Here is a 25,757-nt window from a genome sequence, read left to right as displayed (position 1 = left end):
TCTTTTCCTTCTGCAGTGGGCGGAGACTTGGACATCTAAAATATCTAAATGGGGAGAAGAAAAGCTGCGTGGAGAAAACATGTCGTGCTCATGTCAGCCTCTCGGAGCAACGCCGCCAGCTGGTCCTGTCCATGACATCTCTAATACATGGGCCCTGCCGCAGCTTTGCTTTCAGCCCGAAGACTCTGGAAGTTTGGGGCCTCCCGTGTGGGCAAAGGCAATAGGTGTAGAGACTCTGAAGCTACCATGTTTACTGGGTACTCCAAGACCCACTCCCTAAAAATGATCAAGGGACTCCGGAAGCACCTTCAGGCTGAGTGAATTCAGCATCTGAGTAAGTACGCTATAAACTGGAGCCCCATACAGTGGATACCCATAACATGGCCATGCTAACCATTCTAGCGCGACTAGAAGCAAAAATCGACCACCTGCAGAATAATATGGAGGACATGCCTATTAAAGTTACAGGGCTGATGGAGCAGATCTGGCTGACAAAGATTCAAGATTTCCTAAAAAGCGGCGTAACATCTGTGGAGAGTCGTCCGAACCAGGGCATACAGACAGTGCCTACTGCAAGGCAGAATGATGAGCAGATGCAGTGCCGACGAAAGGTGTTTCCTGATGGACGAGGCCCACGGCAGAGCTTGAAGTTGGAACCAGTGGACCATGAGGAACCGGTGCAAGTACAGAACCTAAACACACACATATTTCTGGATGGAGAAAGTCCACGCCGTAACTGCAATCTGGACCCACTGTGTTCTCTTGGGCAGGGTCTAGATCAGACCTATAAGCTAGAGCCACTGGGTCCTTATGACGAGGCTCCACCGGATCACCCACCGCCCCTAGGATCACATGTACCTGCAGATGGCGATGCCTTCATAGACTCATTGATGAGAAGGAATGGAAAGCCAGAGATCCGCCGCTATAAAGCCGTCTCAGGTATGTTGGTTTTACCATAAATTCATGTCTGGAATATGATGGGCTTGGAGACTAGCTGATGTATTTCAGTTTTAGAACACCACACCTAATGTCCCTTGTGCTTAAGCTGCTAATGAAAGGAATTACTTCTAAAGGACAGGGTGGCTGCCTGGTGCTAGACTGGGTAGGGCAGTGTGTGGAGTGCATGGGGAACAGTGACAGATTATGGTGCTGGAGTGGCCGACAATGTGCAGATTGCAAGTAGATCTGAAAATGTGCAAAGCATGAGATGGATTTGTGTACCAGGCAGGGTCTATGATGGCAGTGTAGGCCCCATGCAGAGTGCCAGGTTATTGCCAGATAGACATGTGTGAAGTACTATATTGGGCAGAATCATTTGCAGGGGGTCGGAAGAACGGTTGGTTCTGTGTTTCTTGCATGGCCAGGGTGATGTGCAGAGTACAAGGACGAACTGTGGGCCAGGATCTGTGGTGCTGGTGTGGTCAGGATAATGTGCATAGAGCAAGATGGATCTGTGGACCAGGATTTGTGATGCTGGTGTGGGCGGGATAATGTGCATAGAGCAAGAGAGATCTGTGGGCCAAGATATGTGGTGCTGGTGCAGGCAGGATAATGTGCATAGAGCAAGAGGGATCTGTGGGCCAAGATCTGTGGTGCTGGTGCAGGCAGGTTAATGTGCATAGAGCAAGAGGGATCTGTGGGCCAAGATATGTGGTGCTGGTGCAGGCAGGATAATGTGCATAGAGCAAGAGGGATCTGTGGACCAGGATCTGTGGCGCTCGTGTGTGCAGGAATATGTGCATAGAGTAAGAGAGATGTGTGGACCAGGATCTGTGATACAGTGTGGGCAGGATAATGTGCATAGAGCAAGAGGAATCTGTGGACCAGGATCTGTGATGCTGGTGTGGGCAGGTTAATGTGCATAGAGCAAGGGGGAAGTGTGCACCAGGATGTATGATGCTGGCGTGGGCAGGATAATGTGCATAGAGCAAGAGGGATCTGTGGAGCAGGATCTGTGGTGCGGGTGTGGGCAGGTTAATGTGCATAGAGCAAGGTGGATCTGTGGACCAGGATGTGTGATGCTGGTGTGGGCAGGATAATGTGCATAGAGCAAGAGGGATCTGTGGGCCAAGATCTGTGGTGCTGTTGCAGGCAGGATAATGTGCATAGAGCAAGAGGGATCTGTGGACCAGGATCTGTGGCGCTCGTGTGTGCAGGATTATGTGCATAGAGTAAGAGAGATGTGTGGACCAGGATCTGTGATACAGTGTGGGCAGGATAATGTGCATAGAGCAAGAGGAATCTGTGGACCAGGATCTGTGATGCTGGTGTGGGCAGGTTAATGTGCATAGAGCAAGGGGGAAGTGTGGACCAGGATGTATGATGCTGGCGTGGGCAGGATAATGTGCAGAGTGCAAGAGGGATCCGTGGACCAGGATATGCAGTGCTGGTGTGGGCAGGATAATGTGCAGAGAGCAAGAGGGATCGGTGGACTAGGATGTGTGATGCTGGCATGGGCAGGAATAATGTGCATAGTGCAAGGGGGAAGTGTGGACCCTGGTCTGTGATGCTGGTGTGGGCAGGATAATGTGCATAGAGCAAGATGGATCTGTGGACCAGGATTTGTGATGCTGGTGTGGGCAGGATAATATGCATAGATTAAGAGAGATCTGTGGACCAGGATCTGTGATACATTGTGGGCAGGATAATGTGCTTAGAGCAAGAGGGATCTGTGGACCAGGATTTGTGATGCAGTGTGGGCAGGATAATGTGCATAGTGCAAGAGGGATGTGTGGACAGGGATCTGTGGGGCTGGTGTGGGCAGGATAATGTGCATAGTGCAAGAGGGATGTGTGGGCCAAGATTTGTGTTGCTGGCAGGGGGAGGGTAATGCGCATAGTGCAAGGGGGATCTGTGGACCAGGATCTTCGGTGCTTTTGTGGGCAGGGTCATGCACAGAGTATAAGGGTGATCTGTGAGCCAGGATAATGTGCATACAGCAAGAGGGATCTGTGGGCCAAGATCTGTGTTGCTGGCTGGGGCAGCGTAATGTGCATAGTGCAAGGGGGATCTGTGGACCAGGATCTGTGATGCTGGTGTGGGCGGGATAATGTGTATAGAGCAAGAGGGATCTGTGGGCCGGGATAGGTGGTGCTGGTGTGGGCAGGATAATGTGCATAGAGCAAGAGGGATCTGTGGGCCAAGATCTGTGGTGCTGGTGCAGGCAGGTTAATGTGCATAGAGCAAGCGGGATCTGTGGGCCAAGATATGTGGTGCTGGTGCAGGCAGGATAATGTGCATAGAGCAAGAGGGATCTGTGGACCAGGATCTGTGGCGCTCGTGTGTGCAGGAATATGTGCATAGAGCAAGAGAGATGTGTGGACCAGGATCTGTGATACAGTGTGGGCAGGATAATGTGCATAGAGCAAGAGGAATCTGTGGACCAGGATCTGTGATGCTGGTGTGGGCAGGTTAATGTGCATAGAGCAAGGGGGAAGTGTGCACCAGGATGTATGATGCTGGCGTGGGCAGGATAATGTGCATAGAGCAAGAGGGATCTGTGGAGCAGGATCTGTGGTGCGGGTGTGGGCAGGTTAATGTCCATAGAGCAAGGTGGATCTGTGGACCAGGATGTGTGATGCTGGTGTGGGCAGGATAATGTGCATAGAGCAAGAGGGATCTGTGGGCCAAGATCTGTGGTGCTGGTGCAGGCAGGATAATGTGCATAGAGCAAGAGGGATCTGTGGACCAGGATCTGTGGCGCTCGTGTGTGCAGGATTATGTGCATAGAGTAAGAGAGATGTGTGGACCAGGATCTGTGATACAGTGTGGGCAGGATAATGTGCATAGAGCAAGAGGAATCTGTGGACCAGGATCTGTGATGCTGGTGTGGGCAGGTTAATGTGCATAGAGCAAGGGGGAAGTGTGGACCAGGATGTATGATGCTGGCGTGGGCAGGATAATGTGCAGAGTGCAAGAGGGATCCGTGGACCAAGATATGCGGTGCTGGTGTGGGCAGGATAATGTGCAGAGAGCAAGAGGGATCGGTGGACTAGGATGTGTGATGCTGGCATGGGCAGGAATAATGTGCATAGTGCAAGGGGGAAGTGTGGACCCTGGTCTGTGATGCTGGTGTGGGCAGGATAATGTGCATAGAGCAAGATGGATCTGTGGACCAGGATTTGTGATGCTGGTGTGGGCAGGATAATATGCATAGATTAAGAGAGATCTGTGGACCAGGATCTGTGATACATTGTGGGCAGGATAATGTGCTTAGAGCAAGAGGGATCTGTGGACCAGGATTTGTGATGCAGTGTGGGCAGGATAATGTGCATAGTGCAAGAGGGATGTGTGGACGGGGATCTGTGGGGCTGGTGTGGGCAGGATAATGTGCATAGTGCAAGAGGGATGTGTGGGCCAAGATTTGTGTTGCTGGCAGGGGGAGGGTAATGCGCATAGTGCAAGGGGGATCTGTGGACCAGGATCTTCGGTGCTTTTGTGGGCAGGGTCATGCACAGAGTATAAGGGTGATCTGTGAGCCAGGATAATGTGCATACAGCAAGAGGGATCTGTGGGCCAAGATCTGTGTTGCTGGCGGGGGCAGCGTAATGTGCATAGTGCAAGGGGGATCTGTGGACCAGGATCTGTGATGCTGGTGTGGGCGGGATAATGTGTATAGAGCAAGAGGGATCTGTGGGCCGGGATAGGTGGTGCTGGTGTGGGCAGGATAATGTGTATAGTGCAAGGGGAACTGTGGCCATGGTCTGTGGTGCTGGTGTGGGCAAGATAATGTGAATAGTGCAAGGGGGATGGTGGACGTGACAGTGTGCAGAGTGCAGTTGTAGCTGAAGGCCAAGTAGTCTGTGTGGCAATGAGCAGAGAGCAGTGGGACTGGGCCATCAGAGAGGGCCGGCAGTGTATGGGTGGACTGACAGTGTGCAGAGTGCAGCGGAAGCTGAAGGCCATGTAGTCTGTGTGGCAATGAGCAGAGAGCAGTGGGACTGAGCCACCAGAGAGGGCCGGCAGTGTATGGGTGGACTGACAGTGTGCAGAGTGCAGCGGAAGCTGAAGGCCATGTAGTTTGTCTGGCAATGAGCAGAGAGCAGTGGAACTGGGCCACCAGAGAGGGCCTGCAGGGTATGGGTGGACTGACAGTGTGCAGAGTGTAGCGGAAGCTGAAGGCCACGTAGTCTGTGTGGCCATGAGCAGCGTGCAGTGTGACTGAGCCACCAGAGAGGGCCTGCAGTGTATGGGTGGACAGGACAGTGTGCAGAGTGCAGTGGAAGCTGAAGGCCATGTAGTCTGTGTGGCAATGAGCAGAGAGCAGTGGGACTGGGCCACCAGAGAGGGCCTGTAGTGTATGGGTGGACAGGACAGTGTGCAGAGTGCAGCGGAAGCTGAAGGCCATGTAGTCTGTGTGGCAATGAGCAGAGAGCAGTGGGACTGGGCCACCAGAGAGGGCTGGCAGTGTATGGGTGGACTGACAGTGTGCAGAGTGCAGCGGAAGCTGAAGGACAAGTAGTCTGTGTGGCAATGAGCAGAGAGCAGTGGGACTGTACAACCAGAGAGGGCCTACAGTGAAAGGTGACCTTTTACACATGGAGTGGGAGCTGGGCCACCAGAGAGGGCCTGCAGTGTATGGGTGGACTGACAGTGTGCAGAGTGCAACGGAAGCTGAAGGCCATGTAGTCTGTGTGGCAATGAGCAGAGAGCAGTGGGACTGGGTCACCAGAGAGGGCTGGCAGTGTATGGGTGGACTGACAGTGTGCAGAGTGCAGCGGAAGCTGATGGCCATGTAGTCTGTGTGGCAATGAGCAGAGAGCAGTGGGACTGGGCAACCAGAGAGGGCCTACAGTGAAAGGTGACCTTTTATACATGGAGTGGGAGCTGGGCCACCGGAGAGGGCCTGTAGTGTATGGGTGGACGGGACAGTGTGCAGAGTGCAGCGGAAGCTGAAGGCCACGCAGTCTGTGTGGCAATGAGCAGAGAGCAGTGGGACTGGGCCACCAGAGAGGGCCTGCAGTGTATGGGTGGACAAGACAGTGTGCAGAGTGCAGCGGAAGCTGAAGGCCATGTAGTCTGTGTGGCAATGAGCAGAGAGCAGTGGGACTGGGCCACCAGAGAGGGCCCGCAGTGTATGGGTGGACGGGACAGTGTGCAGAGTGCAGCGGAAGCTGAAGGCCACATAGTCTGTCTGGCCATGAGCAGAGAGCAGTGAGACTGGGCCACCAGAGAGGGCCTGTAGTGTATGGGTGGACTGACAGTGTGCAGAGTGCAGCGGAAGCTGAAGGCCATGTAGTCTGTGTGGCCATGAGCAGAGAGCAGTGGGACTGGGCCACCAGAGAGGGCCTGCAGTGTATGGGTGGACGGGACAGTGTGCAGAGTGCAGCTGAAGCTGAAGGCCAAGTAGTCTGTGTGGCAATGAGCAGAGAGCAGTGGGACTGGGCCACCAGAGAGGGCCTGCAGTGTATGGGTGGATGGGACAGTGTGCAGAGTGCAGCGGAAGCTGAAGGCCACGTAGTCTGTCTGGCCATTAGCAGAGAGCAGTGGGACTGGGCCACTAGAGAGGTCCTGCAGCGTATGGGTGGACCGACAGTGTGCAGAGTGCAGCGGAAGCTGAAGACCACATAGTCTGTGTGGCCATGAGCAGAGAGCAGTGGGACTGGGCCACCAGAGAAGGCCTGCAGCGTATGGGTGGATGGGACAGTGTGCAGAGTGCAGCGGAAGCTGAAGGCCAAGTAGTCTGTCTGGCAATGAGCAGAGAGCAGTGGGACTGGGCCACCAGAGAAGGCCTGCAGTGTATCGGTGGATGGGACAGTGTGCAGAGTGCAGCGGAAGCTGAAGGCCACATAGTCTGTGTGGCCATGAGCAGAGAGCAGTGGGACTGGGCCACCAGAGAGGGCCTGCAGTATATGGGTGGATGGGACAGTGTGCAGAGTGCAGCGGAAGCTGAAGGCCAAGTAGTCTGTCTGGCAATGAGCAGAGAGCAGTGGGACTGGGCCACCAGAGAGGGCCTGCAGTGTATGGGTGGACTGACAGTGTGCAGCGGAAGCTGAAGGCCAAGTAGTCTGTGTGGCCATGAGCAGCGTGCAGTGGGACTGAGCCACCAGAGAGGGCCGGCAGTGTATGGGTGGACTGGCAGTGTGCAGAGTGCAGCGGAAGCTGAAGGCCATGTAGTCTGTGTGGCAATGAGCAGAGAGCAGTGGTACTGGGCCACCAGAGAGGGCCTGCAGTGTATGGGTGGACTGACAGTGTGCAGAGTGCAGCGGAAGCTGAAGGCCACGTAGTCTGTGTGGCAATGAGCAGAGAGGAGTGGGTCTGGTCCACCAGAGAGGGCCTGCAGTGTATGGGTGGACGGGACAGTGTGCAGAGTGCAGCGGAAGCTGAAGGCCACGTAGTCTGTGTGGCAATGAGCAGAGAGCAGTGGTACTGAGCCACCAGGGAGGGCCTGCAGTGTATGGGTGGATGGGACAGTGTGCAGAGTGCAGTGGAAGCTGAAGGCCACGTAGTCTCTGTGGCAATGAGCAGAGAGCAGTGGGACTGGGCCACCAGAGAGGGCCTGCAGTGTATGGGTGGACTGACAGTGTTCAGAGTGCAGCGGAAGCTGAAGGCCATGTAGTATGTCTGGCAATGAGCAGAGAGCAGTGGGACTGGGCCACCAGCGAGGGCCTGCACTGTATGGGTGGACGGGACAGTGTGCAGACTGCAGCTGAAGCTAAAGGCCAAGTAGTCTGTGTGGCAATGAGCAGAGCGCAGGTGGACTGGGCCACCAGAGAGGGCCTGCAGCGTATGGGTGGATGGGACAGTGTGCAGAGTGCAGCGGAAGCTGAAGGCCAAGTAGTCTGTCTGGCAATGAGCAGAGAGCAGTGGGACTGGGCCACCAGAGAGGGTCGGCAGTGTATGGTTGGACTGACAGTGTGCAGAGTGCAGAGGAAGCTGAAGGCCATGAGCAGAGAGCAGTGGGACTGAGCCACCAGAGAGGGTCGGCAGTGTATGGGTGGACTGACAGTGTGCAGAGTGCAGAGGAAGCTGAAGGCCAAGTAGTCTGTCTGGCAATGAGCAGAGAGCAGTGGGACTGGGCCACCAGAGAAGGCCTGCAGTGTATGGGTGGATGGGACAGTGTGCAGAGTGCAGCGGAAGCTGAAGGCCACGTAGTCTGTGTGGCAATGAACAGAGAACAGTGGGACTGGGCCACCAGAGAGGGCCTGCAGTGTATGGGTGGACAGGACAGTGTGCAGAGTGCAGCTGAAGCTAAAGGCCAAGTAGTCTGTGTGGCAATGAGCAGAGAGCAGTGGGACTGGGCCACCAGGGAGGGCCTGCAGTGTTTGGGTGGACGGGACAGTGTGCAGAGTGCAGCTGAAGCTAAAGGCCAAGTAGTCTGTGTGGCAATGAGCAGAGAGCAGTGGGACTGGGCCACCAGGGAGGGCCTGCAGTGTTTGGGTGGACGGGACAGTGTGCAGAGTGCAGCGGAAGCTGAAGGCCATGTAGTCTGTGTGGCAATGAACAGAGAACAGTGGGACTGGGCCACCAGAGAGGGCCTGCAGTGTATGGGTGGACAGGACAGTGTGCAGAGTGCAGCTGAAGCTAAAGGCCAAGTAGTCTGTGTGGCAATGAGCAGAGAGCAGTGGGACTGGGCCACCAGGGAGGGACTGCAGTGTTTGGGTGGACGGGACAGTGTGCAGAGTGCAGCGGAAGCTGAAGGCCATGTAGTCTGGCAATGAGCAGTGGGACTGGGCCATCAGGGAGGGCCTGCAGTGTATGGGTGGACGGGACAGTGTGTAGAGTGCAGCGGAAGCTGAAGGCCATGTAGTCTGTGTGGCAATGAGCAGAGAGCAGTGGGACTGGGCCACCAGGGAGGGCCTGTAGTGTATGGGTGGATGGGACAGTGTGCAGAGTGCAGCGGAAGCTGAAGGCCCTGTAGTCTGTCTGGCAATGAGCAGAGAGCAGTGGGACTGGGCCTCCAGAGAGGGTCTGCAGTGAATGGGTGGACGGGACAGTGTGCAGAGTGCAGCGGAAGCTGAAGGCCATGTAGTCTGTCTGACAATGAGCAGAGAGCAGTGGGACTGGGCCACCAGAGAGGGCCTGCAGTGTATCGGTGGACAGGACAGTGTGCAGAGTGCAGCGGAAGCTGAAGGCCACGTAGTCTGTGTGGCAATGAGCAGAGAGCAGTGGGACTGGGCCACCAGAGAGGGCCTGCAGCGTATCGGTGGACAGGACAGTGTGCAGAGTGCAGCGGAAGCTGAAGGCCATATAGTCTGTCTGGCAATGAGCAGAGAGCAGTGGGACTGGGCCACCAGAGAGGGCCTGTAGTATATGTGTGGACTGGACAGTGTGCAGAGTGCAGCGGAAGCTGAAGGCCATGTAGTCTGTGTGGCCATGAGCAGCGTGCAGTGGGACTGGGCCACCAGAGAGGGCCTGCAGTATATGGGTGGATGGGACAGTGTGCAGAGTGCAGCGGAAGCTGAAGGCCATGTAGTCCATCTGGAAATGAGCAGAGAGCAGTGGGACTGGGCCACCAGAGAGGGCCTCTAGTGTATGGGTGGACTGACAGTGTGCAGAGTGCAGCAGAAGCTGAAGGCCACGTAGTCTGTGTGGCAATGAGCAGGGCGCAGTGGGACTGGGCCACCAGAGAGGGCCTGCAGTGTATGGGTGGATGGGACAGTGTGCAGAGTGCAGCGGAAGCTGAAGGCCACGTAGTCTGTGTGGCAATGAGCAGAGAGCAGTGGGACTGGGCCACCAGAGAGGGCCGGCAGTGTATGGGTAGACTGACAGTGTGCAGAGGGCAGCGGAAGCTGAAGGCCATGTAGTCTGTCTGGCAATGATCAGAGAGCAGTGGGACTGGGCCACCAGAGAGGGTCTGCAGTGTATGGGTGGATGGGACAGTGTGCAGAGTGCAGCGGAAGCTGAAGGCCACGTAGTCTGTGTGGCAATGAGCAGAGAGCAGTGGGACTGAGCCACCAGGGAGGGCCTGCAGTGTATGGTTGGATGGGACTGTGTGCAGAGTGCATGACCAGAGAGCAGTGGGACTGGGCCACCAGAGAGGGCCTGCAGTGTATGGGTGGACAAGACAGTGTGCAGAGTGCAGCGGAAGCTGAAGGCCATGTAGTCTGTGTGGCAATGAGCAGAGAGCAGTGGGACTGGGCCACCAGAGAGGGCCTGCAGTGTATGGGTGGACGGGACAGTGTGCAGAGTGCAGCGGAAGCTGAAGGCCAAGTAGTCCCACATGGGGTGGGAGCTAGACTATCACACTACTGTGGTGCTGTGGAGCACACTGTGTTGAGGTGTACAGTGGGTCTCGTATTGAACATGCTTTTTACTGGTTGAAATGTGTTTCTTTTAAAACATGTTTTCATCTTTCTGCTATTTAGGGTCTATGTGTGGGAGGCCTGCATCCACAGACAGGATCAAGGAGGAGGCGTCCGGTGAAGATGTCCAGGACTGCGAGGAGAGGGAGTGGATGAATGAGGATGCAGAGCTCTCAGTCGCCGACCACCGTGGCTTGGCGATAAAGCCATCATCTGCCAGTGACCCGAAGGGCTTTGCGGAGGAGGTGGCTATTAGTGAGTGGGGAGAGACATTGGTCAGAAACTCCCCGAGGCTGAGGAAAAAGTTCTCGTTCCGAGCCAGACAGTGTTCAGAGAAGAGAAAGGACAATGAAAAGCCAGGTGAGTCTGCCTCCATGGAGGAAGAGCCAGCTGTAAGGCCACACAAATGTGTGAGAGACAGGACCTCTCTCGGAGCCGACCACGGTTTGAAAAGTGCGGCCTGTATAAGGCCTTGTAATGGTTTGGGGAAGGAGCACTCTCCCCAGCCCTATTTGGAGGAGGACCTGTGCAGGGGACCATACAGGGATTTGGAGGAGTCCTCGCTCAGTACTCAGTACAGCAAGGAGGAGGTACTGTGTGCAGGACCTCACAAGCGGTTAGAGGAGGAGTTGTCTCAAAAAAGCCATCAGAGTTCCATGGAAGAGCCACCTATCGGAGCCCTTTACTGTCTTGAGACAAGGACGAGAAATAAGAGCCCAGGGGCACGTGCCACCTTTGAGGAGGAACCAGTGCCATTTAAAATACTGCAAATGATTTTGAGGGAAGGCCACATTATAAGCCCCAATGAGAGTTTGGAGAAGCCATGTACAAAGCCCCACAGGGAGGCGACTCCACAATCCCATAGGACTTTATCAGAGAATGCATCCTTCTCTTATCCCCAGGGCTCGGTGGAGCACGGAAAGATTGGCGAAGGTAAAGAGTTGTCTTACACGAGTGCCCATGACCCCAGGGGAAGAGACAGACTTAAACAGGATGCAGCGACTGCTAAAGAGCACCAGGAAGAAGTGAGAGAGGAGAGCAAAGAAACTCAGCCAGCAGCTGAGGATGCTCATAAGAGCAAGAAAGGCAGAGATCAGGCTGAGGAGGACTTGGGTGATCTGTGGGACTCCGTCCTCGAGCATTCAGAGGAGGAAAGCTACTTTGCAGGTGAGTAGGTATCGCAGATGAAACATTGCCCTGTATTTCCAGGTAAGTGGCACATCCCCCCACCCCATGGCCATTTCTGCACGCATGTACATCTATTGCTTCCATTACAACACAGGTTTTCTTCAACACAGAGATTCATGAGTTCAATTCTGTTTCTGTTTAAAGAATCAAAGAGAAATTAAACAAGATCAAACGCAGATAAAATGGTACAAGAGTCTGAACTTGCAGCCTTAAACCTGGGGCACAATAACATACAGTTCAATTGTGTTTCACATAAACAAGTGCACTGCTGCAGAGTGCTTCCTGCCCAAGGACTGTGGGCATATCACCTCCGCTTCAGATAAGGCGCCCCCCTAATTCGAACATATGGGCAGATTGACCCGCAGTGACGACTTAGGAGTTTACTGTTAATGTGAGAGAGCGAGGTGTCATTAGTTCTTGTTTAACAAGTATTTGGTCCTTTTTGTGTATCTGTTCTGGAGTGCGCAATATGTTCCTTTGGTTTTGTATGGAGCCCCTGTGTACAGCCACATCAGAGTCCGGGGCCTGTGTGTTATTTGTCTTCCATTCTACCCAGCGGTGGAATATTCTCACTACAAGCACTCACAAGGGAAGAACATATCACCACACACACTTACACTGAGTACAGAACATGGATGCACAGTCCCTCCACGTCACTGTTTCAGACGCCATTCTGAGCACAGCTATGACACCTGCAGTGCCTCTGCAAGGAATGCACGCCTCATTAACATGCAATCCCACAATGAGCATCCCCAAGAGAAATCCTCAAAATATACACAAGAACTGACCACACCCTAAAGGAGGGGCCTGCAAACTCTGCATCTCCAGATGACTTGAACTACAATCCCCATCAGCCATTGCAGTCCCACAATGAGCATCCCCAAGAGAACTGCTCAATACTTTTTTATTTTTGTCTATTTGTTTTGGTTTATTATAAACTTTTACAAAAATCATTTAAAGAAATGTTCAATTACAAATTCACTTTTACATACAATATTTGCTAAAAAAAACATAATATTACACATCAATTTACATAACATTCAAGTTTCCAAACGTAGAGAAACATTTTAAAACATATATCCCACATTTCACCCATGTGACAGTGTACTGGAGGGCGGAGCGACCTCTGAACGGGCCCATGAGATTCAGAGCTCGCCCTCTGGCACCTTAAGTCGAGATAGCTGTACCTTGAGGAGGATGGGGTGCAGGATTCTCTTACTCCAACACAAATCAATAAGGACAAGTCAATGGTTTGGCAAAGGGAAGTCAGTTTAATGACAAGTACAAAAAACGGGGAAACAAATGGAAATCATCAGTGCTGCGATCGCCTGTCTCGCTTCAACTTCCAAATTCTTCATGCAAAAAGTAACTTTCATAGCAAATTCTCATCATTGACGTATAAAAACCATTAATTTGACATGCAATCCTATTGGTTGGAAAAGGTAACTTAAGTATAAGTGCTATATCTGTATATAGTAACAGAGCGTGGGGATTGGATAACTCTTATCAGGTGGGTGTCTAAGCCCATCCCTCTACATCACTTGTGATAGACGTCACTAAAAGTACGACATCTTATTGGTTCTACTCGCTATAGGACCTTAGATTATTTGGTCCATCGTGATGGGGTGAGTTATACCCCTAGACATAAATCTCCACTTTAATTGGCAGCATGCAGAATGGTCACCCAAGTGCGGGATGGCCCTAGATTCACCCTGCCTCCCTTCCATCAATCACTACCTTTAGGCTTATGTGTCAATTAGTTGGCCGAGAGTAGCCACGGACCTGCTGTTACCTCAGAGGAGCCGCGACGGACCTGCTTATAGACCAGAACCTTCTGGTAACCCTCAGGGCCCAACAGGAGCCACTGTCTCTACAGGACAGTTTTCATACAACAGACCAGGACCCCATAGGGGGCTAGAGACTGTCTATGATAGCCTTGATAAAGACCCACGTGTTGGCTGACAACCAAGGCATACATTTGCCCGTAAATGTACTTAATGCAAACCAACCAAATGTTAATAACAACTCAGCACGAGCACAAATAAAAGCGAAACTCGTATCGCAATAACTACTGTGTTTGAACTATTATTTGAACCACTGAAGCAAGATAACCAGGAAAAATTCCTTCTTCAACTTATGAATCCTGGCCTTTCCGTCCTCTATCATCCTAGGTTTAATTCTGATTTTGTAAAATGGAGTCACACTTGTACAATGGGCTGCTTGAGGTAGATATATAGTTGGCGCTTGCCGCTCTATCCTCCTACTAAGCACTGCAAGCAGTATCGTTTCCTTAGCTTCTTGCGTTCCAAGCATATTTACAGGCATTTAGCCACTAACATACTTCCATTCTGCTTAAATGGTTACATTTCTTTATAGTTCAGCATCGGTTCTACTTTTATGTTCATTACATCCTTATTCGCAACATTTCGTCTTTGTTTATCACCTTTTCGGTTGTCGTTTCTTTCATCGGTGAGAACTGTCTGGACCATTGTGACGTCAGTATTCGCCTCCAATAAGAGACCTTTGGGTCTCTTCCTGGACAGTTTGTGAGTAGTCTTCATTTCGCGTCAGCTGCTGGTATGGTTGTCTTAATGGGTACCTTGCAGCCCATGGTTGTCTGGTTATTGGCGCTTCAATAGGTATACAAGTCCTTTTGATGGGCACTGGACAGAGCCCTACTGTGGCTCTCTGTTGGTTTATTTGCTCCTTATACGTCACATATTTTGGCGTGTATGCTTCTGGCATCTCAAAATGGGTGGCTGGAGTGCAGGCCAAATTTGGGACCTCCTCTACACACCCCGCCCCTCTGGTCGGTTTATCGACCACTTCTTCTTCCTCCTTTAGATTATTCTTACTTGGTTCTTCTTCATCCAATTCTTCATCTTCTGGGTTTGTACATAATGGTGTGAACGTGTGTTTCTTTGGAGTCCATATTTTTATCACTCCCTTCAAACTTCCTGCTGTTTTTATGTGTTCATCTTTGTTCCACGTCATAAGCTGACATTGTCCATTTGGGCTGCAATGTATCAATTTTCCTTCATAATGTCTACGTCTGGCCTTCATGAAGTCTCTTATTTCTTCATCTCGGCTTCCATCCTGGTTTGACCTCAATCATGATCTTCATCCCAATGACTTTCTTCGCACTTCTCTGGCATTGTGTGATGATTATCTTGATAACACAACACCCTAGTAGTATCATCAACAGCAGGGGTCCCAGAATCTTGAATATGTCTGCCATCCATTGTGGGACCCATGAAAATAGTGTTCCAAACCAACTGTCATCGTCAACTTCGTTAGTTTCATCGATCATCTGGTTCTGTAGGTTTGTCAGCCTACCTATGCCTTCTGTTAGGGTTCCATTTTCTTCATCATGCAAGGGTATAAATGTGCAACATGATTCTCAGATTTTGCACAAACACCTCCATCCATCGCTGTGATCATGTCAAGTAAATATCTGTTCTGGAGCGTCATCAATCGGATGGCTCTTAGTTCTTCCTTAATAGCATTGAATCCTTTTATGGTAGTGTTGATGGTCTGTAATAACTCCCATCTGGTTATCTGCAACCATTCAGTATTTACTCCAACTTGGATCCATGGCATGAGGATCGTTGTGAACACTGATGAGGTGAGGCTGAACAGCCTGTGTTCATACGGGATTGCATGGAATGCCTCTTCTGATTTGGTTGAGAAGTAATTTTCTCTCTTCATTCGGGATACCAGTTCTGCAGATCTCCTTTTCCTCAGCTGGGCATTTGCTTTTGGAAAGCTGTCAATGTTCAGGTCACTCTTCGGGATCACAAGTGCAGGAACGTGGACATTCACTATTGTGCATATGCCTCCCCAATTTCTCGTCGGCCTTATGCATGCTTTGGATCCACACGCCCAGTAATGATCCATAATTACTGCGGTTACGCGAGTCATACCTGGAGCTTCAAAGATTCTCTCCCATCTTCCTCGTGCCATTGTTCCTGAAGCACAATTTTGGGCTTTCTAGTGGCACTATCTGCAGGGGTCCTCCTCCTGTCTTCGACCCATGTTAGTAACTTTACCAACTTTCGCCATTGAGGTCTGCACAGTCTTTGTGAGTTTTCTACTGCTTCCTTGCACGCTCCAAGGACCATCCAGACTCGGCATATCACTACTTCTTCCTCCCGTCCGTCTGGTGAACGCACTGTTCCCCAAATCTGCATTTGGCCTCTGTTCGTCCAAATTTGGGCTTCTTCTGGAGTTTTTCCTTGGACGTTCAGTCTCAGGTTAATTTCCCATCTTGTTCCTGCTCCTTTCACTTCTGGCTTCTCATACCCGATCACGTGATTCCTGGTATGAGCTCTGTTTTTTGTCTTACTGTCCTGGATATAGTCATCTTCATCGGGATATGCTGTTTCAGTTGCCCATATCAGTGAGGCATCTTTTCCCATAAACTGTCCTCTGGTATAGCACCTTGCTACGTGTGACAAACAGTGTGCTGTCGGGACATCAATTTCTACAGCCACGAAGATCTTGGATTTTCCCATGCTGTATGGTAGGAGTGCACACACAAAGCATTCTCCTTCCGAATTTCGTCTTCCAAATTCTTTCAGGTGCTGGTACCAAATGTTGTTCCCCAGATGCGCTGTGCTGTCCAGGTGATCATTCAGTTCATTGTTATCTTCATGTAGGTTTCTCTTGATTCTTAGTGTTTTCCTGTAGTTCGCTATGGCTACATCTCTAAAAGCATTTGTATGGCTTTTTCTTGCTGGAGGACTCTTAGGCATTTCAATCCATGGTGCAGACTTTTCCGTCTGTGTCATTCGAGTGGACACGATTCTGTCTGCTCTTTCCTGGTCCTCATGCATCTTTTCTTTTCTGCGTGCAAGTGCCTATGTTATCCAGCCTCACACAGGTCCTGCATATGGCTGTATAGTAGGACTTATGCTTGCCTCTTGGGTTGGAACTTGTGTGTTTGTTGATACAGTCTCTACGGGTTTATTTTTCAGTTCCTCTGTGGTTTCTTTCATCTAGCTATGAACGGGAATAACTGATCTATCAATATTTGTGTCCTTGCAGTGAATTCTCTCGTAGCCGCTTGTGTCTTCTCAAGAGCTTTTGCTATACCTGCATTATTCGGTCTTTCGCTTGCTTTCTTTCAGTCTCTCTCATTGTTTTCTGGGGCTGATTGTTCGGTAGGCAGTCTTGTGCTCTCTGCTGCCTTTGCTTGAGGTTCTGCTGCCATTGACACTTGCCCTAGTTCGTGTGCATTCTGTGTGTGGGTGCGTGTAGTGGTCAGTGCTACGTTTTCATTTATTCCGTGCTGACCCTGTCTCCAGCTCTTCTCTTCATTCGTTAACTCAAGTGTGTGTGTATCACTGCTAATTACATTCAATTTTAGTTCATTTACCATACCATCAGATTTTCTCGGGACTGGAATAAGTATATAGGGTCTAGGCGCTTTTGTGAGACTCATGCGTACATCATCAGGTGGATGCACTGCAATTGGACCGTATCGTGCACCAATAAAGAATGCAGTTCTGATTGTTAATGACAGAAAGACAATGAAAATCACCAGGCATATAATATGATCGTTTGGTAAGACAGGTGGCAGCATTTCCTGCCAGGGAAGCGGGGGCGCCCCTCTGCTGGTGGGATCACCAGGTTACTGTTCTGGGCCCCCATTTCAATCATAGCAAGATGTCAATGTTTTATTCTTTTTCACTCACTCCAATATTGGTTCTTGAAAAGTTTGTGTCTTAAAGTGTCTGGTGCTTCGCAAGTGTTCCCCCTCTTGCGGGTGACGATTGTCTCTGGATACAGGATACAGTTTCCTTGCTAGACTATGGAAAATAGATTAGACTAACACCTTTGGCGAGTCACATTCATTATGCATATTCAAAATAGGTGAGATCCCAGTCCACCCCCCGAATCTGCTTCAATCCTGAAGACATGCTGAAGTCTGTTCAATGTGATGCAAAAATAGAAAAAATGGAAAAGATGGCAGTAAATCAAAAATAAAAGGTGAAGTTCTTGTCCCTGTCCTCTCGATCTGTCCCTCGGCGGAAAGTTCACTGGAACCTCCTCAGATATTCTCTTTGAACGTTGGACAGCTCCACTTGGAGCATGATGCCATGGAGGAGCGTTCCCATGTGCGCGACATTAGCTGGATCTCTGATGAAGGTGAGGATGTCAACCTCGACAGGTCTCCCCACCATTTCTGGAACGTCATTGACTAGGCGAAACAGGACGATGTGCGCCATTCGACTGTCCTCGGGCGACAGGGACATTTTTCTTGTTTTGCTGGGTTTAAGATTACAGGCCCTTCTTTTGACGTGAACAGTCCTTGCACTTTCCTGCCGCGTGGATTGCAGCTACGTAGTTCAGTTTGACCCACAGCTGGTTCAAATGTTCAGTGTTTGTTGGATTGCTGAAGAATGAAAGAGTGTCTGTGGTTCTCCCGATAAGAGCTGGGCACTCTTCTATTATGCAAAAGAAAAGTGTATAAGTGAGTTCATCTATAATTGCCTGCAGTGGAAGCATTTGCTTCCTTATCACTGTATTCAGGCAGGGAAATGAAGGCCTCTGCGATGACGGTAAGTAGTTGTCAGATTACTTTCTTGTTGGCAGGATCTTGGATAAAGTCTGTGACACTGGTGACTCTCCCTACAAGTGACAGATATGTCTCCAGCACTAATTGGAAACAGGACAACACATCCCATGTGATATTTCTGCTCGGTGCCACCATAAATGCTGCAAAGAAACGTCTTGCTCTTTCATGAGTCGGATGCTGTGTTTAGCTCTGTAGGCGCAAGTCTTTGATCACAATTTATTTGAGTCTTGTTTCCTCCGACACTTCAGTGTGATTGCTTTACAAGTTCGAGTCAACAAACGTGTTGTGGCTTAGATGTGCAATTGTCTTCTTCACCCTACAACTGAGATGTATAGATTGTCCGTTATGTCTTTATCCCCTTTTTTGCTTAGAGGAACTGTCCAGTTTAAGTCACAACTTGCAAACGGGTTCTTTGTCTTGGCTTTGCTGCTCATGCATCCTTCTTCCTCTTCATGGATCTTGTCTGTACGTGCTGAGGTTCTTCCCCGTTGTTTGCAGTTTCTTCACGGTAGGGTGCAGCTTGAGGGCTTTCTCTGATATTGGGCTTAATGTCATTGAGAAAAATCCATGCTCTCCTGCCCTGCAGTTTGACTGCTGATGGAGTGCAGTCTTCTACGATGAAAGGACCATTGAAACTCGGCTTGTCCCACCTTTTCCTCATGTGGTTCTTGATTAGGACTGCGTTTCCAGGAAAAACGAGTGGTACACAAAGACCTTGAGCTTGGTTTGTTGCATAGTCTTCTGCAATGCTTTGTGCTGTGCTACACCCTTTTCGTCGCCGCTGCAGCTGGTCTGAAATTACAGTAAGGATGGATGTCATACAGTTCAGGTACTTTGATAATTCAGTTCCCAGGACCTCTCTGGTTGGCTGGGCATCACCTCTAGCTCTATCTCGTGGGATGAGAGGGGTATTCATTCTCCTTCCTGTGACTATATTGTGCGGCGTAAGATGATGGTCAGAGCCTGGTTGGTTCCGAAGAGCATACAATGCCAGTGGAAGGCAGTGCAACCATCCCCTCTTTAGAGTAAGCTTCAACTTGGCTATCCTTTCCTTTAACAAGCCGTTGAGCCTTTCACAAATACCATTATCTTCCGGATGATACGCCGACGAGAACTTGTGCTTTATACCAAGCAACAAGCTGATCTGCTCAAAGACTAGGTTAACAAAATGAGCCCTGTTGTCTGACCTCATCACCTCGCACACCCCCCATCTAGGGAACACTTCCCTCACCAGGAATTTGTCCACACAGGTTGGGTCTGGGTGTGTACAAGGACCTGCTTCTATCCATCTAGAGAATGGACACACCACTACAATTAAGTACCTGTACGCGTTACTCACTTGTATCATATTGACGTAGTCGATATGTAAGTGCTGAAAAGGTCCATTTGGCCGGGGGAGGACTCCTCTCACTACTTTTAATGTGTGCCCAGCAGTGAATTGCTGGCAGATTGTGCAGCTCACCATAAATAATGCAACATGCTCTGCTAAATGCAGTATAAACCAGTCTTCGGCGAGCGTTGCTGCTAGATTCTCTTTTGACATATGTAATGGGTAAAGCAATGGTTCCAGTGCTATTTTTAATAATGACTGGATTACCAGTGCTGTCTTGCCGCCACAATCCGTCTGAGGGGTTTAAAGAACACCCTCAATGTTTCCAAAGGTTCTTTTCATCTTGCAGTCCCTCCCCTTGTAGCTCCATCAGTTGTGTCTGCCCCATATTACTATAGGCTTCTTGTGTGGTTTGTGCTACCAACATTCTTTCCTGAGTGTGAGCCACTTTCACTCCCATGATCGTCTCACTCTTGGATGCCATTCGCTTGGCTTCCGTGTCTGCTGCGTGATTTCCGTGCAACACAAAATCTGTCCCGTGAGTATGGGCTGTGCATTTCAGGACCGCTATGCCCACTGGGAGTTGTAGTGCCTTAATCAGCCTGTCCAATAAGGCTGCGTGCTGCACTGGTGTGCCGCGCGCTCAGAGGTAGCCCCTCCTTTTCCAGCGTGCTAGGCCTACGTGCACTGTGGATGTCACATAGGCGGAGTCACTGTACACCATTACTTCCTGGTCTGCGTGATTCTCAATCTCAAGTATCAACGCCAATAACTCTGTAGCCTGTGCTGAGTAATGAGATGGTATTCGTGCACTGATGAGTACTCGAAATTCTCTGTTTGCTATGTGTTTCATCACAGCAACGCCTGTGTATCTGAGTCTGTCTTCCTGGTCGATTCTCGAAGAAACGTCAATGAAAATGATCTCTACTCCTGCTAGGGCATTTTCCTTCACCCTGGGGATTTCATCATAGAATTCTTCGTAGTTTGCACAGTCATGTATCGGTTCTCCTTCAGTGACTGGCTTGGCTATGAACGTGGCTGGGTTCACTATCTTGCATCAAACTATTTTGATCGATGGATTAGATATAATCACCTCATAGGCAGAAGCTCTTTGAGATGTCAGCATACCCTTTGGTTTCTCTAAAATGGCAAATAATGAGTGCTCGACGTATAACATCATGGAACATCCCATTACAAATGTTGTCGCTTTCTCTATGGCAAATGCTGCGGCAGCTAAGCTTTGTTCGCATGGGAATCGGCCTCTCTTTACTGGATCCAGATTCCCACTGTAATACGCCAGGGGATTGTACCCCAACGAGGTCCTTAGAGCGAGCACTGCCGTCATAACGCTGCCATTCGTGTGCGAGAACAGGTAGAATTCCTCTGCATAATTAGGAATCCCGAGAACTGGAGCTGTACAAATCGACCTCTTGAGTTCTGTAAACCCCTTTTCCATGGCCTCGGTCCATTCAATCTTTTTCTCACTCTGGGCCTTTTTCAGGACCTGGAGCAAGGGCATGGTATACGAGCTGTAATTGATGACCCATGCTCTAATATAATTGCACAAACCTAAAAAGCTCTGCATTTGCTTTACCGTGAGTGGCTTTGCCGTGTTCATGATAGCTTCAGCCCTTTCTGGGGTTACCTTTTTCCCCTCATGCGAAATTAACTGGCCTATGTACAGCACCTCCTGTTGACAATATTGTAGTTTTTCCTTGTCAACCTTATAACCTTTCTCAGCCAGTGTAGTCAGTAGCTGAACTGAATCGCGCCTGCATTGTTCTTCTGTTGTGCTGCAGATTAGAATGTCATCCACATACTGCAAGACAACGCTTTCTACTGCAATATTGCTCAGGTCCATCTGGAGGACTCTGTTAAAGATGGACGTGAACTCACAGTACCCCTGTGGCAACCTTGTGCTTTTCAGACGCATTTGTGTGAATGTGAACAATGTCAAATCCTGTGAATCACGGTGCAACGGGATTGAGAAAAAAAGCATTGTTCAAGTCAATCACTGTGAAATACTTTGCCTCGACTGGTATATTACATAAAATTGTAGAAGAATTAGGGACTAGAGGGAACTCGGATTCACATTATCGTTTAACGATCTTGAATCTTGGATTAAACGCCAAGACCCTCCCTTTGATTTCTTGATAGGATAAATCACTGTGTTACAGGGTGACTCCGACATCACTAGGATGCCCTGCTCCATCATGGCGAAAATAGTCTTTGCGATCCCTTCATCCGCCTCTCTGGACATGGGATATTGTTGTGCTCTTGGTAAAATTGCTCCTGGTTTCAATTTAATTTGTACTTCTCCCACCCCCTTCAGCAGGCCTACGTCATATGGTCCTGTGGTCCATACTGAGATAGGCACCTGGGCCATGTCGTTATCAAAGAATTCTGGACGTATAAGTGCCAACATCATTCTCTGGGGCACTTCTCTTTTGATCATTTTTACCCAAACTATGAGACTCACTTCTACTCTCATCTCTTCGGAGACTGGTAGTTCTTCAAACAGATCATCTTCGGTGACGTCAGTCACTCGATACCCTTCTTCGATGGCGATAATCGCACACCATTGTCTACCTTCATCATCGTAGCCTTCGACTAATGCTATCCTACCTCACGCTACTGCAGCATGTATCATCAAGGGAAATATTTGTCCCTCTTCTTCATGCATTGGTATTCTCAGCCTGAATAGAAATTCGTCTGGGGTTCTCCTGACCTTGTCTGCAAGGCCTGGTAATCCCGCCATAACTACACTTATGCCATATGTGAAAACCTCAGGTTCCAGTGGTATAGCTCTCATAGCTCTGTGTCCTGAATAGGCTCTGATCATATCACACACGTTCAAGTAATGCATTCCCGGAGTAGAGCATAATATGCCCTCTTCTGTAAACGAGATGGTCATATTCAATTTTGTCATAAAATCTCGACCCAAAATGTTTATTGGGGTCTGGTGCAAATACAACAAAGGTACATTCATTTTGCATTCCCCTATGGAGACTGGGAGTGCGTTGGTAAAGGGAACTCGACTGTGAGCTCCTGTAAAACTCTTGACTATCTATAGCTTCGCCAGACAAGGAAAACTTACCTTCTCGTATGCACAAGCGTGTTGCCCCCATGTCAACCAAGAAGGAATATTCTTTACCCCCTATGGTGACATTCACCCTAGGTTCTCTATTAGGGTCTGGTGTCACTGACAGGATAGAGCACATCAGGGTTTCCAGTGAGCTGTCCTAGTTCATATATAAGTTTGGTCCACTATACACTTGTGGATTTTCTCCATTGCCAGGGTTGCCTCTCCTTCCGGAGTTTGTGCCCTGAGATAATTGCGGTGGTGCCTGTTGGAATTGCCCTTGCGGCAAGTTCCTCATGCTTGGGGGTTGAACCCCCTGCGGCGCACCCTGCTGCATGCCTGGTGCTCGCTGCTGTACTGTGTGATTCTGTGCACCACCCTGTTGGGAGATTGCAGGTGGATTCAGTGTGCCTGTTCCCATCCCTTGGTTATTTTGCCACGCGTCTTGGCTTCTGCACGAGCACGCCAGATGATGCCCTGTCATTCCACACAGCCAACACACCGGCGGTGGTCGGGCTATTTGTCCATTCGCCATATCTGTATTGCCCATTTGCACGTTTTGAAAACCTCCTTGATTCCCCTGGAAACCTCCCTGATTACTCTGCCATCCTCTTCCTCTAAATCCCCTTCCCCTTCGGTATTGTCCTACGGAACCCTGGTTATTTTGCTGTGGGATAGCCACCTGTTGTGCGTTCTGTTCAGCTGGGCTAGTCAGCATGGCTCCTTCGAGAGCGTACTTGAATAATTTCTTTTGCACTAGCTTTGCTTCCTCACCTTTTCGAGTTGCCTCCTTTTTCCGATTCTTTTCTTGCAACAGTCTACAGTAATGTGCAATAGTCAACTGTATTTCGGCCCAAGGTTTAGCTTCAACGCCTACCAATTTGTTAAGCTGTTTTTGTACAGGCTCTGGTAACCCCTGGAATAAAATGTGGTAAAACACTGGTATGGATTTTGTCCAAGATTCATGTGCTTCGAGCACCCACGTGTCTTGGAAATTCTGGATATAAATTAACGGATCTTCTGACTCCTTCATTTTGTGAGTCATTATAGCTCCCATGTCGGAGGTGTCTGGATAAAGCACTCGTAGCGCTTTCCATATTGCTGCTCTGCAATTGTTGAATGGCGCTCCGTCGTGGGCTGTGTTAATTATGGTAACACCAGGGTACCCAGCCTGTGCCCATACATCGTCTGCTCTCTCACTGAGTATGGCAACCTGGATACCTTTAATGCCCCTACAGCTAACGTGACACCCCCGTCATCTTTTCTAACTCGTGTATCCACTTCCCAGCTCCCGATGTCAGCATTGGAAGCTTGTTTTCCTAGTTCTCTCGATCCATGTGTGGCCATGGAATATATTGTGGTCTCGTTCGCCCTTTTTCCCGAGCGGAAATTGGAACGTGCAGACTGCCTTCTCTTTCCCCATAGCTCTCCTGTCAACCGCTGGGGTCATATTCCTGCATCGCCGTCTACCTGGCAATGTCCTTTACCTGTCTGCATAGGCGGGCGCTGGCACCCCTCTCTGACTATGGGGTGTTCCTTCGTGTCAGTCAGACTGTGATGTAGATTCTGATGCCCTTGGTGCAGACTAGCTAGCGTCTGACCATCTTACCCCTTTGTCCCTTGGGAGCCGCTTTTCGTGCCGTCTCCCTTCTTCTTTTGTCTCACACTCCGTCTCCTCTCCGGAGTCAGACATTGATTGTTCCCAATTCACGTAACTCCTTGCGTCATCATCAGTTTTACTTATTTCTAGTCTGTCCAGGGACAGTCTCCTGCTCCCACTACTTCGGGTGACATCTTCAGTGTCATACAGCTGCGTACTTTCCAAGCGCTCGTCTTCCCCTTGGGATATTGGTTGTAACCCCATTTCATCATATATCTTATCGATCGTTTCCCCGATGCTTCTGGTGTCGAAGTCATCTTCAATATCTGCCCTACTTGTGCCTGATACTGAATCGTACGCAGGGAAGAATTCTTCCATGTCGTTCCATTCTACAACAGGATTGGGTTTTTTAACTTCCCGCTCCAGATATTCGAGATTGCGTGCCCTCTGTCTCCGCTTACGTTCAATGTCCTCATTAGATTATTTGCGCTTCCTCACCTCTTCTCTGACCTTGTCTTCTTCCCTTCTCCTTTCATTTCTACGTTCATTTGCCCTTCGGAACTTCCTCATCTTCTCGTCTCCTTATCCTTTTTTCATGTGTTCTCTGCTCTTCTTCCAGTTTTTGCATGTTCTGCCTGTACTGGTTATAGGCTACACTTTGTTTGCGACTCGCGATATAGCCGTTCTCGCCTTAGCCTATCTTTCCTTCTTATTCTTTCATCCCTTATTTCCCTTTCCTTCTCCTTTCTCTGTGTCACGTCTGACCTCTCTCTTGGTCTCACATCATCACTTCCTTTTCCATCGAGTTTCAACAATATCTGTCCTCCCATCCATTCGTCTTTCGCGAATGCTATCTCATCAGTTCTGTCTTCACTTCCTTTCCATTTCTTTCCCTCCCTCTCTTTATCAAGAGGTGTGTTAGGCAGAAACCTGTGCAGTTCCCTTAGGGACCACTGCAAAAAGTTTAGGACTACAGGAGTTAGCAGTAAACCCAATTGGTAGCAGTCTGCACCACCCAGATTTACCTGGTAGCTGTGGCTGAGCAGTCAGACTTCTCTCAAGAAGAGTTAGGCAGTATACAGAGCATACACAATAGGGAAGGTAAACACAGTAGAATAAGCAAACACTGACCAGAGCTTTGGTGTAAAAGATATATAATTATTTATTTAAAAACACATCGGCACTAATCTCAAGCAAGTTCAAAAACACAGTCACTAAAGTATATACACTCCCTTAAAAGAATATTAGACAAGTCTTAAGTAAAGCCCCACTTATTTTCAGACAGAGGTGAGCGCTTAACGCAGATGGCACTCTAATCATTCGGTTTAAAAGGGAGAGAAAGGCAGAGCATAAATTGAAACAGATCCCAACACTTTCAAAAGAACACATCAAGAGAGGAAGGCAGAATCAAACCGTGAAGTTAGAGTTCAGAAAGCCGGATCCACTTTAAGAGGATCAGGACGAAATGTGTCCAAGGTCACACGGTTGAAAAGTGCACAAAAGTCTCGAAAAGGTTCAGAAAGAAGTTGGGCCAAAAGAAAGGGACCAGTTAGATGGTCAAGAGGCCAGCCCAGTCTAGAAGGTTAAGGATTTACTGTCGCCTTGTAGCAATCTATAGAAAGGGAGGCCAGGCGGACACAGTACCTTGAAATGGTGAGAACACTCCAGCGGGGGCAGTTGTTCCTGGCAGCGGTTGCGAGTCAGTGCTTCGTCCGGCAGAAGAGAAGATCTCG

General features: G+C 49.7%; 1 protein-coding gene across 1 annotated transcript in view; it reads left to right on the top strand.

Annotated features, from left to right (window-relative positions):
• Positions 1-25,757, top strand: part of LOC138565502 (uncharacterized) — a 113,416-nt gene that overhangs the window by 7,942 nt on the left and 79,717 nt on the right. Inside the window, exons 2-3 of the mRNA XM_069642984.1 lie at positions 17-939; positions 10,308-11,411. Coding sequence (XP_069499085.1) covers positions 381-939; positions 10,308-11,411 — 1,663 coding nt within the window. The 5' untranslated portion in view covers positions 17-380. The remainder of the gene's footprint in view (positions 1-16; positions 940-10,307; positions 11,412-25,757) is intronic.

The sequence above is a fragment of the Ambystoma mexicanum genome, chromosome 1p (assembly GCF_040938575.1).
Source record: "Ambystoma mexicanum isolate Mex_15411 chromosome 1p, UKY_AmexF1_1, whole genome shotgun sequence".
NCBI lineage: Eukaryota > Metazoa > Chordata > Amphibia > Caudata > Ambystomatidae > Ambystoma > Ambystoma mexicanum.
The sequence above is the reverse complement of the archived record's forward strand: the minus strand, read 5'-3'. Positions and strand labels throughout refer to the sequence as shown.